General features: G+C 34.9%; 1 protein-coding gene across 5 annotated transcripts in view; it reads right to left on the bottom strand.

The window, feature by feature from the left end:
- LOC140170352 (cell adhesion molecule 2-like) overlaps positions 1 to 18437 on the bottom strand; it is a 77196-nt gene that overhangs the window by 21549 nt on the left and 37210 nt on the right. For 4 of the 5 annotated variants that reach the window (XR_011861528.1, XM_072193723.1, XM_072193722.1 and 1 more), the window contains one exon: positions 1827 to 1970. Coding sequence is in view for 4 of the 5 variants with exons in the window: in XM_072193723.1 (XP_072049824.1) it covers positions 1827 to 1970 (144 nt within the window). In the remaining variant the exon portion in view is untranslated. Of the gene's footprint in view, positions 1 to 1826; positions 1971 to 7138; positions 7167 to 18437 lie in introns of those variants that run through there. The other variant, XM_072193724.1, reaches the window with a different exon arrangement.

The raw sequence follows: 18437 nt of genomic DNA on the forward strand, positions 1-18437 counted from the left end.
AAACATTCTAAAAAAAGTTTATACACAAGGCCTTAAAGAATAAACCATTTTATGGAATGCCCCAATCATTGACATGAGCCTGATCATACATTGTGAATATTACATAAGCTTTGCAACATAGACCCTATTCATAACATAGATGTCAGTCCTAACTTCACTTACAATATTCAAATTAAACATTCATAGGTTGGAGGTACTAGCAATTCATCCCAATTCACTACATTACTGCACCATTTTGGCTCGATATTGATGTGACAGCACCATTGTGAAGTATCTCAAAAAACCACACCTTAAGCTACAAGAAATAAGCTTTCTTGTGTGACATAACTAGTCTGCCTTCTTAGTAATACACACCAGCAGTGACACACATACTGCACCTCTAAGACTTGGTCCTGGACTACATTATCCATTCAGAGAAGTTATACTCTGTACTACTCTCATGAATAAAATGGTTTTAGCTATATTCCAAGCGGACAGATGTGATGATGATGCAACATGTATGAAGCATCTACACCTGCTACAAGTCCATTCCCAATAACTGTGGTAAATGTACTGGACTTACATTGTATCCCAAACAGACTTGTGGGATACAAAAGCCTGTATGTATTTGTAATTCCAAATCACTTCATTTGTTGCACACGTACTTGGCTTCCTTATATCCAGTTTTTTGTGTCACTGGATGTCCTGGATTTCAGCAGTATTCCAGCAGATTGGAACATCAAGATGATGAAGAAAATGGTACTAATTCACAATCATTACACCTGTTACACTGTGGCAGAATTCTATCCATTTCTGACAATCAACAGCTCCAGTGGAGACTACACCTTTTCTGATGACAACCTTCCGGGGTGGAATTTTGTTTCTGGCAACAGTATTGTACGACTTTATATTCTCCTCCATTTACTTAGTGCGTAGGCTCAAAAAAAATCGATGAGAATCCCTTTAGATCAGTTTAGGAGAATCTCTAAATGGATTTCGGATTCTCGTGACATTTCTAGGCATGAACTTAATGTTTCAGTCATCCTAAATCAACACAGCACTTGCTGGTAGTCAATTTGGCAAATAATGATTTGACGATTCACAGCACTTTTGTTCAATGTGTCATCTGATCGAAGTCCCAGAATCAAACTAACACCTCTTGGCGCTCCACCGAGTCCATATATATCTTCCAGATCTTTTCTTTTGTGTTGCCTAGAAGCCAAGCTATACACAATATACGGTACTTTCATTTTGTTTTTATCCGTTTTCCTGCAGCCTACAATTACATCATCAACATCTAATAACATCAATAATCCAAAATATCTTAAATCAATCAGTAATTGATTTCATTTCATTAGTAGTACACAAAATATCACCTGAATTTGGTCTATATACAAATTGTTTTTATACAAATAACATGTGGACATATAAATTAACCCCCTGAGCACTACCTGCCAATCTAACATTGCCTCTGATTGGTCAATTACATGATATTATCACTTTAATCACCAATCAGAATGGAGCATTGCAAATAATTCACCTCAATTTTTTGTGTGATGAAATTATTACAATATTGCTGATTGGTCCAATTGATAATGAAAACTTCTTTTTGGCCAATCGGCAGGTAGTTCTCATGGGGTTAACAATAACGAAACTTCAATTGATATTTTATCTCCCATTGAAATTTCCACTCTGTTTTTTTTTCAAAGTTCTCATGCAGTTCAAAAGCTTGTAAAAGCTGAACATACATAGCTGGAATGGAGACTGCTTTCATGGAACTTATATGCCCACATATTCTTAAAAATTCAGAAAGGTTACAGTACGAAGAGGGAAAAGAAAGCTCATACAATAAATGTCTTGACGTCCGCATACTCTGTTGGTTCCTCCGTTCTGATGATATTGTTCCCATTGCCAGAGTTACGTGCTGGTTTGTTGGAATGATCAAGTTGCGCATATAAGAGACCATCAGGGTTATCGTTTGGTTTTACCTTCTGTGAGAAATAGAATAAACAAACAAAAATTGAATGAGCATGGTTTGCAAGAATACTGTTAGGTTTGAAGCAAATTTTTTTACCAAAAACACAATTTCATACGGCTTCAATTCAAGAACACATGTGACATGATCTGATTCAACCCGACAAAGTTTGGCAATAATGAAATTGAGATATAGGTAAAAATAAGGAGAAAAATGAACATATAAAAAGTTCATAACTTTGCAACCAAGTATGCCAGGATTTCAACATCAGTAGATAAATGTAAGTACTGAGATTGGACCAGAACAAGTCAACAATTTCATGCATAGGAAAAATAATTGAAAATTATATAAGAACAATAATTGAGAAAACATGCATTGCATCATCAATCTGTTATAGGTTGGGATAAAATCATTTTAATATTTATTTTTTAGCCACAGTTTCCACTCTTTTACTATAGCGTCCTGTAGAGTAAATACACATTAAAAAATATTCAAGACTGAAGTTTTTTCAAAGTAATACCTATATTACCTATATTAAAGCTGCTGCTTTTTATAGGAACTTCACAAAATGCAAAATCACACAAACACTTGCAATCCACAGCATTTTGGACAACATGACTATTAGCATGAGGCTACAATTAACACCTATCAGAATTTAGCCACAGATGTTTATAATTTGCTAAACAACATTGGTAAATATGTATTACATCAATCTGGTGTTGTTGATAATTACATATTTTGATTTCTTTTATGAAGCTAATGACATGTAATCTGTGATAATTAGTTTGGTCTAATTAGGCACATGTAATGTAGACATGTAATGTAATTATAATTAAAAACATCTGATTTGGGTTATTATAATCAATCAAGTTATAAGCTATCACCACATAGGAAAACTTGGATTTATCAAGTTTAGTTTTCGCAAAGTGATAAGCAATTGCACTTATTAACCATATGTGAATAGTTTGAGATATAATAAAGTGTTCAGCTTAAAGACTGACATAGACAAATATACCGTAATTTCTCCTCAAATCAGTATAGTTTGAAAAGAACATATAAATTTGTTGATCCATTTGTTTTTAAATAAGGGTTATTCCCATTGAAATCCATACACCCCTTATGGAAGACTAACCTTAATCTCCCACACAGGGAGTGTGAATTTCAAATGGGATTACATCAATGAGTGACTCCATTTGAAATCAACATCCCCCTGTGTTGGAGATTAAGATCATGTCTTCCATAGGGGGTGTATGGATTTCAGCTGGAATTGCCCAGTCGGTATGTGATTAAGTGCAGAGCAGCAACTCTTCTATTCCCAGGGCTAGTGCAGATTCAACCCATCGTGGGACGTTTTTCAAACAAATTCAGGCTACCGGGCGATCATGCAAATCACGCTATGCATGACTGGCAATTTATTGATCGGCAGACTGAATTTGTTGGAAAAACGTCCAACTATCAGTTTGCTATAGAGCAGGTGAAGCTATAGCTGTGAAATACTGCCCAAACCACACAGATCATCTGAAGTGCAACCTCAGTACACCCCTATTTTATAATACAATGTACCGTATTCATTCCATTAATCGCCCAACCAATTACTTTTCTACCCACGAGCCACCATCAATTTGTGCATCCAACTACACATGGATCAACACAGAACCATCTACACTTAAAATCCATACTTTAATTTGGATCATTCTTTACACATACAATTATGTAAGCAATGTAAAATATAAGCGCCCACCCAAAATGACTTTGGTATGCACCCTGGACGGTTAATGGAACAAATACGATAATGCTGAAATACCTTACAAAGCACACATATAATATTTACTTACATACATGTAACCTGTGTACAACTTTCTGTGAACATTTGTTTTGCAATTATACACATAGGGAGCATAAGGGACGCACAAATAGATACTCAGTTGGGGTCGGGGAAAGAAATTGTTTGGTTTTTTTTCCCGCCAAGGGCGGCAAGTTTTTTTTGTTTTTTTTTCATGCATTTATACAGAGTTAGGTGGGGAAAGTTTTTAAAAATTTTTTTAGTGTTGGTGGGGAAAGGTTTTTTTTTTGCTCATGTAGTGGGTGAAGTTTTTTTTTTCAAAAACTTCCTACCCCCACCCTGAGAATCTAATTGTGCGTCCCTAATAGGGTGCATGTGATGGGAACTTTTGGGGTATATATGCTTCAGTTTTGAACTCAAGGTATATCGTCAGGAATGATTTGCCTAATGGTGCAATTGGGCTCCTTTGCTTTTGGATAAATTTCACATACAAATAGAGAGCTCTCTCCTCTGAAAATTCCAACAAGAATTAAGGGTCCATACCCTTAGTTGCTGGCGGGATTTTTACAGGAGAGCACTTTTAGTTTGTGCATAAAATTCCAGTTATGTCAAGGAAGCTCATATGCACCAATAGGCAAATCTTTAAGGTATATTTGTGATCTGATCCGATCCAATATATACCAGGCCGAAGGAGGCAATTGGCCTTTTTGGTAAATCCCATAAGCCTTTGTGAGTAGACCCGAGATGTCGTCACACTGATGTATACATCGTTACTGCACACTTCGTGGCTTTGAAATGCGCTGAAACGATATGCACATTGGTGTGACATCAAAATACGACATCTCAGGTCTACCGCAACGGCTTATGGGATTTACAGAAAAGGTTAATTTGGAAAATGCACATATTACATGCTTCATTATCAACTTGATTATCAACCAAGTGCGCTATTGCTGAAGACCATATGTCACTAGCATACTTGGTTGCAAAGTTTTTCCAACAAGTTTTATTGTTTATTTACTATTTTTGCCAATATATATTCCAAAATTGCCATCTTTGGTTGGATTAGATCAAATCACATAGGACTACTACGTACAAGATACATTCAACTACATACTGAACTATAATTGGGATCAATGGTAACTTATAGATGATAAATAATTTTTAGAGGGTATTTGGAACTGAAATGGAGTTTGCAGGGGTTGCTACCATTTATGCAGTTGAATTAGAAACAGATGCAATATATATTCTCTGCACTTGCAGAAGTGTCTTCTTACAATCGTCATTGGGCAGGGAAACCTCTAGCTATATACTTGTGGCCCTTGAACATGTTTAAGACATAACTGCCAAGAGGCTACATAGGAGGTTTTGTTTTAAACATGTTCAGGGGCCAATGACACATAGAAGGCTTTTTCCAGCCCAACGACGCAATGTTGTTATCATATAGGTTGCGAGGGCTTTTTTAACAACAACAACAATGCACCTTATTGCTGTATTGGTGACCAATTATGCTCCATTTTGAACAGGTTGGATCTGAGCATGTCAGAACTACTACTACAAACAAGATACATAAAACTACATACTGTACTAGAATTGAGTAAGTTTAAAGTAATAGTGGCACTCATAATAAGAGACTTTTTATGAGGTATATAATACATATTTGGTATTGAAATGGGAGTTTGCAGGGGTTGCTGCCATCTAGCTTTATGCAGTTGGGGGCCAATTATGCTCCATTCTAATTCGTACAGTATTTTTTTTTTACCGTAAGCTGCAATCGCAAACACTCATAACAGTTCCACTATCTACATTTTGTATGTTGTATACCAAGTCAATACCTATCATAAGAACATTTCTTCACAACTAAATAAATTTCACCACACTGAAATCATCAAAACTTGCTACCAATTTGAAACAGTAACTACCATCATGCAAGGGTCAGAGTGATAACAAAGCATAATTATACCCACCAAACAGGAGAAGTTGAGGAAGATGTCTTAAAATATAGCGTGTATTGCATATAATCGGATCAACATGATTGATGTTTGAAAGTTAGTAATATTTACTGTGTTTTGATCTAAACCCATGTGGTTTCTTGTGACTTGATCAAGCAAGTATGAACATTTGGTGATTGTCTAGGTCCCACAGACAGTTGAAATAGGGACCAATCAGCCTGATATGTAGTGGTGGCTTTGGCTAAAATTTTTCAATTTTAGACCAATTCCACTCGGTGCTGTCGTTGTTGACATACTCATAGGCCAACATCATGTTGTCATAGTTTGAAAGTTAATAAAAGTTGTGTGCTTTCATGTAGATAAAGCTGATGTGTGCCAAAATTTCTTTGCGTGCATTCATGCATTCATTTCATTAGGCGTACAAATTTTCTCCATTTTGTTTACATGCATGTGACATAAATTTAAGCACGCTATTTAGTTTCTTGCGCAATACCCCATCCAATCACTATTTTATATTTGACAATGCATTCATACTCATGCAAATGAACTAATTTACATAATACTAAGTGGAATTAGTATATTTATGAAATCAACTCTAGGTTTATTTGTATGAAATGTCTTGAGATGAAGCATGCATCCATTCATCAGTAAATATACTAGTTTTCTTCGAATGAATACAGTGGCATATCGATGTGATGGATCTGCATCTCCCATCCACCCCACCCCCACCCTCCAAAAATCCCAGATACACTTCTTTAATTAAACAAAAAATTTACTTGATTTATTTTTCTATTTTTCAATCTTGTTGAACATATTGTCTTTTGCCGGACTTTGCTGATTCCAAATTTGGTTTTAAAAATTATTTGAAGCAACTTTTTGTACAAAATCTGGTCACTCTGGGCTGTCGGTGCAAAAATCCACTTCAAAAACTGCTCGATTTGCCCCTGAATGATTTTCGCTCTCAAAGTTTCCTCTAAAATTGTTGTACCTGATTGCTTTGTGAAGTCAATGTGTGAAATGATGCTATATAATTATCTTCCTTGGTAGTGTCTGTGGAATTTAGATGTGTGTTTACTAATGGGTGTGGCAATGTTGATATTATCTACAGTTATATTAACTAGCAATCAAACATCAACTCATGAACTATCCACCGTCATGCAAATACAATGCAAGCAGTCATCATCATCTTTATACAGTGTCCTAAAAAAGTAGGTGCCCCAAAGATGTTTTGTTCTTTCGACAACTCTGGGTCTTAATCTGATTCTTGCTCTATATGATTAGCCACAACAGTTTTGAAGCACAAACACCTTTGCTTGGCCCACTTTTTTACAGACACTCTACATGTATAAATACATTGTACAAGCTCTGGCTACATAATGCACCATCAACACGTTTAGATTCTCTTGCAAACATTCCAACAAAAAAAGCGGGGAAAAAATTAAATTTACTCACTCATTTTTTAGACAACCATTTCCCAAGCCTGTTTAGTATGGAACAAGGGGAACAAAATTGAGTTAACAAGAAACAAATACTTAGCTTTTCATCAGGAATCCATTGGTAGAAAATTGCACAAGTTTATTGAAATATTCATGGAAAATACTTACTTGTTTCCAATACAGGTTTTAGTGTCTTATAATCGGAGTTAGAAAAACTAGTTTGCGTCTGACGTACCTGTCAATCAAGCTCAGTGCCGCCTCGTGATTGGTTAACAAGCCTTCGCTATGTACGCTATTCATATGGGTAACTAATCATGAGCCGCGCAAAGGTTGATTGACAGGGCCATCACACTTACTACTTTTTCTATTTCTGTCTCCGATTATATCAGCTACATCTTAAACCTACTAAAATTTCACATGAATCAAACTGTGTGTGCAAATTAAAACACATTATCTCAATCAGCAGTGATGAAATATAGCCGTAAAATGGCAATATTGACGTATGGTACTAGCAAAATTACAGAACAACATCCAGACTAGGGACACAGTCAGGGAGGGAGGGAGGGAAGCAATACAAATGTATGCAAGAGTTGGGAAAGAAGCCACACAAGTCGCACTGTTGGGGTATTGCAATTACGATCAGTTGGTCCCGAGACTCTCAATCACATACCTTTTGCAATATCAGTCATTACAATAGGACATTACTGTAATATAACAGAAGTTCCAAAGCTAGGAAAATTTTTTGTTTCCTTTAGGTGCCTTCAGTTTTTGGGAGCAATTTTTACTCAGGAGTGTGAGATGCCACAGACCAAAAAAAGAAGAAAATTGCTTTAAAAATTTTTAAAAAGCTGAAAAACAGCGTAAAAATCAGGGTAAAAATGCCAAATATGGGCTGAAAATAAAAGAAAACACATAAATGTTGGCAACACAAAAAGAGGAAAGAGGAACTCTCACACCCCTGTTTACTACATTTTTTTCTCATACATTTTGTTTACAAATGAAACAATTGAATGACTATTAAAAAACAATGAAACTATATTTTCCCTAAACTATCAATTTTCACATCTCTTCACTGATTTGAAAATAAATATAAGTAATTTGAGGCATACGTTATCATACATTCTAACTCTTAAAATTAAATAAATAATAAAAAATAAAATGCATTTTGGTTTTTAAGCCAACTACAGGAAGCAAACTTGTTTTTTATGCCTTACATGAAGATCATCATCATTCTGTAAGCAATACCCTTATAGATACAGAAACAAACCTTACATGAAGATGTTCAAGAACAAAAAGGAATCGAAAGCTGAAAATCTATAACTATTAATTTAAAAAATATTTAAATTTAGTATCAGGCTACATGCTCAATACACAGTGTATTGTAAATGGTCGTCGCCATATCGGTTCTTGAGTTAGCAATCTTTTGTATTTGCATATATTTACTATCATCTTTGTTTAGAAAACATATTATTTCTTTTATTTTATTGCAATTTTTAGTTTCATTTTCAACACTGTTTTCTATCAACCATATCTTTTGGTGTAACTTGTGACACAAATAATGAACTTTCCACAAATAACTAACAAATATGTGTAGGCCTATAAGGCCCTTCACAATTAATTCTTAGTTTCCTGTTTCATGGTTGAAAACCAGGGATGAGGCGACTTTTAATTATTATTATTAATTATCTTTTATTTTCTTTATTTTAAAATAAGTGGTCACAACCTACATCAAGCCATTCTGACCAGGAGCATGCATTTAATTATTTTACTACTATGTTTGATTAAGTAATGGTACAATAGAGGCTGTCAGCGTGACGTCATTTGCCGCCATCTTGTGGGTACACGCTGTGATGGTCGTTCGATCTCCATGCGTGGACAGCAAAATCACCGCGTTGATGCGCGATAACAGCTGTGTGGCTAGCTGTGCCCTGCGCGTAGTGTCCGATGCATGAACACGCAGATCATTTGTACCCACAAGATGGCGAAAGGCTGACGGCCTCTATTAGGTTCTGTGTTTATTCATCATTATAGATGATATGATCAAAGTCAGAAAGTAGCAAATGGTAGTCATTAAGAGTTATTTTTAAAGAGGAAATCCAAAATATAAATAAAATAATTAAATATTTTGCAATTCTCTACTTAAGTTGGACGCGGGCGGGAAACAGGAAACTAAGAATCAATTGTAATTGGCCTAAAATATAATGAATAATATTAATAATAATACAATTAGTTAGCTCAAAAAGCCTAATTTTTTATCACCGTTTCATCCCATTTAAATCTTATGAAACTATGTAGTGGGAAATTTTTGCGGGGTTTATTTTTCATGCTTTTCACTATTGAACAGGCAGACGTAAATTTTAACAACACTAAAATATTTCTTACACATATAGCACTTAATGTGAATATATTTGGAAACATGAATTAAACACTCACTGTCCAGAATTGAAAAAAATCATGAAAAATCAACCCAGCAAAAATATCTCACTATACAGTATTTTGATTGCATTGTGTTTCCACCAATATCAAATCATCATCAAGCATTCAAAAATCTACTATCATATTCTGGGGTAAGGTCACATACCACCCAGGGAGGAATATCAATGAATGAATTCATACAAAATGTATTTATGTCATCGCACTCATTAATCTTTAATAAATCTATAATATATCATTAACTATACATGATATGACCACCAACTGTCTCATAGATAGCTATACCATAGACTGTAATAACAGTCTATGGCTACACATAACAGAGTATAATATATGGTTGGATTGATATTGGTATTGATATTGATATGTACATGACATTGCTAATTGATAGAAAATGAATAATTGTAAAATAGTTACTATGGATAGAAAATAAATATTTAATTGTAAAATACAGGGGGACTGGGTGTGAGTGACCTCTATTGAAAAAAGAGGAACTTCTATTCAAAAAAGAGGAAAAGCACTGAAATAAGCTCAAAATGGGCTGAAAATGAAAGAAAAAGCTAAACTTTTGCCTCAAAGAAATTTCCAAAATAGAGGAATTCAGCTTAAAAGAGGAGATTTCACACCTCTGAAAATAGGTAATCAAAAAATGAACAAATTTTGAAAATATTGTGTAAAATTTTAATTTTCCAATTTGGAAGTGTTCCAAAAAAAGCAAAAACACTATCTTAAATATTCTCACTACAATACTGACCCTACTACAATGGTTTAATTATAATTAAAATAGAACAGCAGAATATGTTTTGTATATATTTTCTTTTAATCGGTAAAACAATGAAAGGCATATATTATACAGATTACCATATGTGTTAATTAATATTGAGAGACACAGCAGTTTTCCACAGAAATAATTTTTTGATTAATTGTAATTTTGAAATTATAGGGATTTAATATTTTTAATCTTATAATATTAAAAAATATTAATCTAATATTAAATATTAAATATCTAATCTAATATATAGTTTTAAAAAAATCAAGTATGATCCTTTTATATTAGGTACATGTACTAGACACCCTGTACAAAATGATCCCATAAATATACACTCGTTAACATACATTTTAAGACAACCTACACAAAATCCCATTAAACACCATTAATAACATCATACAGTTTAGTTGTATGGCTTAAAAATAAAATAATTTCCACAATAATTGCATGTCCTGTTAAACATTGTACTATCACTAATACACAATGTAGGCCTACACTACACACTGTCAATAAGTCCACACTAATGCATATATCCTACATTCAGTGGAAGAAATATTTGTCTCAAAATTATTTTTGTGACCGTATAATATGGTTCACAATTATGCATCAAATCACAGATTCCATTTATAATATCTTAAAATTAACCTATTTTGTGAAGCTAAACACTTTCTATATCCTGTTTTAAAAACAAGCTTTATTTGTAATGACTTGTAAATAAAAAAAAAAATTAAAATCATCTTGCTGCAAAAATTGTAATTGTAACGAGTCAATCATCCCAAACTACTTCTGGCAGGAATGCACGTCATATAGGACAATATGCACTTAAGCCAGATAATTGCTGGTAATAATAAAATACAACTGTAACCAGATGACCTTACATGTGCATTTTATTGAAATTCATATCACACTGCAATCATTTAAAATTAGGAAGTGAATGGCGAACAATAGTCTTATAATAATGAAAATAAATTGTTAATAAATTGAAGTAATGGAAACCAAATAAGGTCAACTGCTGAACATACCAAAACAAAAAAATAAAAATTCTAATTTTTTTATTTATTTATCATTTATTGAAATATCATTGCAATCATTCTTTTTGTTGGATGTTGAGTGGAAATAAGATGATTTTTTTTTATATCATTAACAGCTCCCATGAATGCATCTCCTTAATTGATAAGATATCATTATGGTTTGAACCGCTCTTCTTTTAGCCCAGGTGGCCAAATATATCCAAAAACCAAAACAAGGGTTTACTGCAGGCTCCCTATATGATGTTAAAACTGTAATTTATAGTCACCCTAGATATGGCCTTTTCCTTCTTATTTTGGCAACAACTTCCAAGATGGTTGTTTTTTTACATCGCCTGAAATTGGTGTTGTTTGTTATTGCGATTTCCCCCTTATTTTTTTTCTTTTGTTGTTAGATGGGGTGGGTGTGGTAAATTAGGTATAATATTGCACACTGTTGCACACTGTTACACACTGCCTATTATCATTTCATATTGATATTATCTCAATGATGAAATAATTTTTACACATCTCCTACTTTGTGTTACTATGTTTATACCTTAAGGTCAAACACTAAGGTCAACTGAATTCATAGTATTACAGGATTCTCAATGAAGTGATTTTCTAATAGGATTCTACTATCTCCGAAACTCCGATAGATCTAAGAATGCCCCAAGCAAGCATCACAGTTTATTTTCATAAATTCATGCACTAACTATATGATGATGATACAATAAGCATCAAGCCATCATTAATAGCCTCTGGTGCACTACTAGAAGCAAAATATATTTCTGTGCAAGAAAATTTCGTAATTCACGAGAGACAAGAATTTCCATTCCAAACTGGCCATACTTGTTGTTAAGTTTCCTGTATATTTTAAGTTGTGTATGAATTTCACACAAAAACAATGCCAGAAAAATAAACAAAGTTCCTAAATTGTGCAAATTTTTTACGCAATAAAATAGGGGGCCTATAATAATTACACTTTTTATATACCGGTTCTCAGTTTATGGGAATAATTTTTGATGATGCACACACTGCAGAGAGAACATATGTCAAATAATCTAATAAAAAACAACCTTGCATCCTGAACAGGGTCTATGCTCATCCCTATAGAGTTTCTTTTTTGAATTATCATAGTGTAATGTTACAAATGTACAGATGGTCTAGGATCATGTATCAAATCAACTATTTCCTAGAGAGATATGTGCTTTTTTGATTGATTGATGACTACTTAGTATGTTGAGTACATTGCTAATGCTAAATTGGCTAGGTATAGTACCACTACAAGTATGTGTGTATCAAATTGAAGCCCCACAAACATTTAGTTGAAATGAAGACATGCTTCCTTATCTAATGTGTGTTGTGTGTGTGCACATGTGGGGGAGGGGATTGATGTTTGTGGTGTATGTGTATAGTAGGATTGTAAATGAGCAAGGAGGGTGCTTGAGGGTGAGGAAGTGGGGTGTGTGGGGGTGGGGGTGTGGGGGTGTGTGTGGATGTGGATATTTATGGTGTGTGCCAGTGCCTGTAAAAGCGTAACTGTGCTGTATAGTCTGGAAGGTACAAAAGAAATGTGTGTGTGTGAGTATTGAATAAAGTATGGGGTGCGTTTACCTACAACCGAAGACACACGTTGCACGAGACTTTTCGAATCCAAACTGTGGACCTGCATGCCAAATGTATTTGAGGGATGCCCACTATTGTGCATTAAAAATAGCAACCTTGTTTGGTAGGTGTATTGTGTGTCATACACAGCTATACACAGGAAAAATTCCGATATTATAAATAATAAAATAATAAATTTCAGATTTATACTATAGGCCCTCGGTTTTTATATTGGCCCTCAGTTTGGAATACACATTGTTCGCATTTGGGAGCACGTGTGGCCGAGTGGATAAGGCGCCCGACTCATAATCTATAGGTTGTGAGTTCGAGCCCCGCTCGTGCTAATGTGTTGTGTCCTTGGGCAAGGCACTTTATCCAGTGGCCTACTGGGGGATCATGTGGTTGGGTTGGATTGGATGTTTGTATATAGTTGTTTGTTTCAATGTTGCAATATTGGCGCTGATTAAGCTGCTGCCTGCAAATTGCATTGTGTCTGTTTAGGTGTGTTTAATGTACAATTCTAGCAATTTGACCTGCGGGTCACCATTAGAGTTTGAAATAAAAGCTTCCTTTTTTTTTTACAGGTAGGGGTGTGTGCACTCGCTCGCGCATGTTAATAGGGGTGTTTGTGTTTATGCACGAAAGAGCTAGCACTAGGATTCAATTAATAATGATAATCACCTTCTTTATTTTTATGCTTTGAACAGACAGCTAATTTTGCATATTTACCAAATCTAACTTTTTCTTTGAGTGTGCTTGAATATGTACGTACATGTACAAGTAAGGATCCTACACTGACATGTGTATAGTTTCAAGCAGGTTGCTATACCCATATCCATCATCCAAACGTAAACATGGGCCTAAAATAATGAGTGTGTGGTGTACTATAATTTGGAGATATGCATTAGTTCAACCAAGTGAAGCCTAGATGATTCATGTTACTTGCACATGGAATCCCATTTTAGGTGATGATAGAATGTTATTTGCATCAATTGAAGCTTACTCATATATTTCACATTTAAACCTTTACATACAAAATCTTAATTATTATATTCAACAATTACATAATATACATGCTACTTCCACAATGTAGCAAATAGTAACCAGACATGGTTCATGGTAAACATGTTTATGCCCAGTCATAATGGCTCCATATCAGTTTTCAGAACATGTAACATCCCACCATTTTAATGTTCACACTTAAAAACTACAAGTTACAATAACATGTGAGCATAAAATGGGGAAAAAGAGAAATAGAAATATTTTCACTGATATAGGCTGCAGGGTACAGCAATTAGCATTATAATTCAATTTACTTTGGGGTTGTGGGTGGATGCTCAAAGGCAAGGTAGTATCTCTATGCATTTAGATTTACTATAGTGTGTCTCAAAACAAATTGCAGCAAAATATATCTTAAAAAATGAGTCACATGTAATAAAATTGAGTGTTAATAACAAAATTTTAAAGATTCTAACATATCTTTTTCCTTTTGCCAATGTGGATATCCCAATATTGGACAAAAAAAACTTGGGTCCTGATGGCATGGTACATGCACATAGTATCTCAGTGCATCTGACATACTATAGTGTGTTCTCTATTAGTATACCACTACCTGATTTGGTATGAGCACATCACAAAAATACCGTAAATTCAAGAATATATAAGCTGTGGTTTATATGTTGTTGATTTTTAGCTCCCTGATGAAAGTCAGTGAAACTCATACACAAAATAACCAGCCTTAAATTTATTTGCCAAAACAAGCATGTATTTTTTTTAAATACTGGTGACAGAAAATTTAGACAAGTGGAGTGTTTTTAAAACTAATGAAGAACAAACTAGTACAGTAGATGAATTCATATATTGGCTATATATTATTAACACACAAATTTTTCAGATATGTGACTCACTCTGTTCATTCTAGAAAATCCTGAAAATTTTACTGATGAAAAGATATTTACACATTAAAACAAAAGTAAAGCAAAGGTGAATAGAAAGGAAGAATAAAATAGTTTTAGGAAGCTATGCTACTTTTCTACAAGAGGCATAATATTTTATGGTCATCCATTTTTAAATCAGGTTTTCTGAGCAAAACACTTTTATCAGTAACATACATATCAGAAGTTTGACTCCACGATCATGCAAATGTACTTCAAACTTCCATGGGGAAATAATTTGAATTATGAATTATTGTTCAACTCCTAATGTAGTTCTGATTCAAACATAAGTTGTTTCTTGTCCATTCTTTCCCATTGTGATTTTAAATGAAGAGGAAGCTCAATAGAGGCAATCAATATGACGTCACATGTCCACCATCTTGTAGGTACAGGTCTTTTTTGGTGCATTCAGCATTCGATCCTTCATACACACATGTAATACACTGCACCAATGCACGATAACAGTTGTAAGATGCGCTGTGCATTGTGTTCAACGCATGTATATATACAATTCAATTTGTACCCCAAGACAGCGAAAGGCTGACAATCTGTATTCAAATAGTTGAGCAAGTTTGTATGCAATGCTTTTTGTCACTAAATACATGTAGGAGTATGCTATTTCCTTCAATAAAATGGTGTGATTTTGGCACAATCCTTTCACAATTATTTATACAAGGTTTATTAACCAAGCAAGAGGTGGATGTGGACAGCAGTGTGGCTGCCATGCTCAGGAAGTGGTTTTCATATTTTCAACCCATGTGAGCAGGACAAGTCCACTTCATCTACAGTGACATCAACACCTCTAAGCTAAACGTGATATTTACAGCACAAGTGTACACAAATGAATGATGGATTGTGATTGCCTGATTCAAACAGGTATCTGAATCCCACTGGCTGAACAAGTCACACACAATCATAATCAGATTGTGTCAGACCAGTACGGAGGCTATGTAACTATTAAATAAAATGTTGTCCCTATCAAACTAAGGTATGGATGGCCCTTCAATTGTCTGAATTCACACATAAGTTTGTCCTACATAGGTCTGCCTCGGCTACAGGGATAAAAGATTGGAATGGAATTAAAGCACAATGAATGTACATAGATTACAAAAAGTACAGAGAGTAAGTACAGTACCAATATAGTCCCATGCAAGATTTTATAAAAGAAAAAAAAATGAAGGAAATGGTGGATACAAGAAGAAACAAGAATTAGGTACTTTCAGCTGCAATTGTTTCAAGTAAAATAGCTCCTTGAAAACTAGCAATCATGTGGAAGCCATTCAACAAGTGGAATATCAAGATGACATGCCATTCCAAATCAATGGTATCAAAACTAACCTTTTTGTACATATTACCTTACAAATTCATCACACATGAAGAGAGTGTGTCGAGATATACTTTTGAGCGTTTGAGGACTAATGCATGCTGCGTAACAGTCATGCCTACATTTTGAGAAGACAGCAGGGATCAGAGAGAATATCTGAAACTTCCCACAATGCATTTCTTCCCTGTACTGATTTGCTACTTCAGTGCAACATGGGTTGATATAATTGAAGCCCGAATTAAAAAGAATGGTTTGCGTCTGACGTCAGGGCAAAGTCGCAACGTGATTGGTTACTAACCTGCACAGTACGGCATTTTTGGTCTGGTTGACTGGACACCATACGCAAACTAGTCTTGATTTTGAATTCAGTCTTCAATTAATAGTAACAAGAAATACCTCAACTGCATGATCTGGATGAGCCTTGTTAATTGAGGTATCTTTTTAGAGGTTAATAACTGCGCATCGGTTATTTGGAGGGCATTGTGAAATATCTAAACATTTTGCCTTTGGAACCGAGGATATTCCGAGGTCCAAAGCAAAATGTTTAGATTTTTCACAATGCCCGACTATATAACCGATGCAAAGTTATTAACCTCATTCATAACCGTCTACTTTGATCTTTTAACTTTACAAAATAACACAAACTTTTCCTCAAAAGTTTGTAAAATAAACAATTTTACATCTTCCCTTTCCCAAAATCGATCAGGCTAAAACAAAACGACCAATAACAAAAGTGCGTTGTCAGAATCTGTGCAAATATGGTAGCGCGCAATCCAAATCGGCAGCCAGCGCAGCAAGCAGTTCGTTGGACGCTTTAACTGGCGCCGCAGAAGTCAATTGTGTGCGACATTGGAACAATTACGCATTTTGCGGTCAATTGTGAGATATTAATGACCTTGATTTGCGTTTGCGTTTTCACAAATAATAAAATATGATTGGATCGCATGCATCGCGTTTATTAATGAGGTTATGAATTGTTACTATCAACCCATGTTGCACTAGATAGCTAATCAATACAGGGACAAAATGCATTGTGGGAAGTGTAAAATATCTTCTCTGAGAAGGAATAATATAAGACTAAAACAGCGACAGGCAGCCATGCTTAATTTGCGCATGGGGGAGGCAAAGAAGATGCCAATCAGTCCATCAATAAATCAGGCATAGATTACCTCAATAAATTATGCCTCTGCCACTAAGGCTGCATTCTCTTCTACTTTTCTTCAACCTCCTCTTCAACATCCTCCTCATCCTGATGCAGCAAGTGATGGTGAGTGGGAGAAAGGAGGAAGGGATGGCACCAATATTGCATGGTATCATTTAGTGAGAGCAAATTTAGTGGATATCGCATCCTAAAGCTATTAGTTGTTGTTACAGTACAAGATCTCTGCATATACATGTCATTATTGAGGGAGAGTCTAGTTTGGACCACTCTTTACAGAACCACCTAGTGTTACACAGTAATGGTGGCAGAAATGAAAGCTTAAGGGAGTCAATTTTGCAAGGTATCATTTAGTGAGAGCAATTTTGGTGTTGCATCCAACATTTAGTAGTTGTTGATACAACATCTCAAAATACCAAATGCTGAAGTATAGGCACAGTCTACTTTGGAACTAACTCTTATTGGAACTAACCTTTTCAGAACTAGCTCTTGTGTTGGTGGTAGAGACTGGAAGAAGCTTAAGGGAGTCAAATTTGCAAGGTATCATTTAGTGAGAGCAACTTTGGTATTGCATCCAACACTATAATATATTCAGTATTTTGAACTGGAATTTTAAATTTAACGTTCACAGGGATGTAAGTAAGTAACCCTGAAGAAAAAATACGGAAAATTGGGGGAAAAGCACATAAATTCGGGCTAAAAAGACCCAAAATGGGCTGAAAATAAAAGAAATTGTGTAAATCTGGACTAATACAGAAAACTTACATCCCTGCTTTCAATGGGCTATTCCAGTTGAAATCCACACACCCCTGTGTAAGACATGACCTTGATCTTCCACACAGGGAGTGTGAGATTTCAAATGGGGTTACCTGAATGGGTGAATAGCCCATTTTCCAAACAAGTATAGAAAATAAGACAAATTTCAGGAAGTTCAAGACATTAACCCCATCTCTTTGCATATTGCGAATTATCATATCGGCCTGTAAGGACTTTTTTGATTGGTTACAAAGAGGGTTATATCAAGTATTGAGCCAATCAGAGATGTGGTACGAATTGTCCATAGGGCTCAAGGGGATTAAGC

Source organism: Amphiura filiformis, chromosome 14, assembly GCF_039555335.1.
Source record: "Amphiura filiformis chromosome 14, Afil_fr2py, whole genome shotgun sequence".
In the NCBI taxonomy this organism is placed as follows: Eukaryota; Metazoa; Echinodermata; class Ophiuroidea; order Amphilepidida; family Amphiuridae; genus Amphiura; species Amphiura filiformis.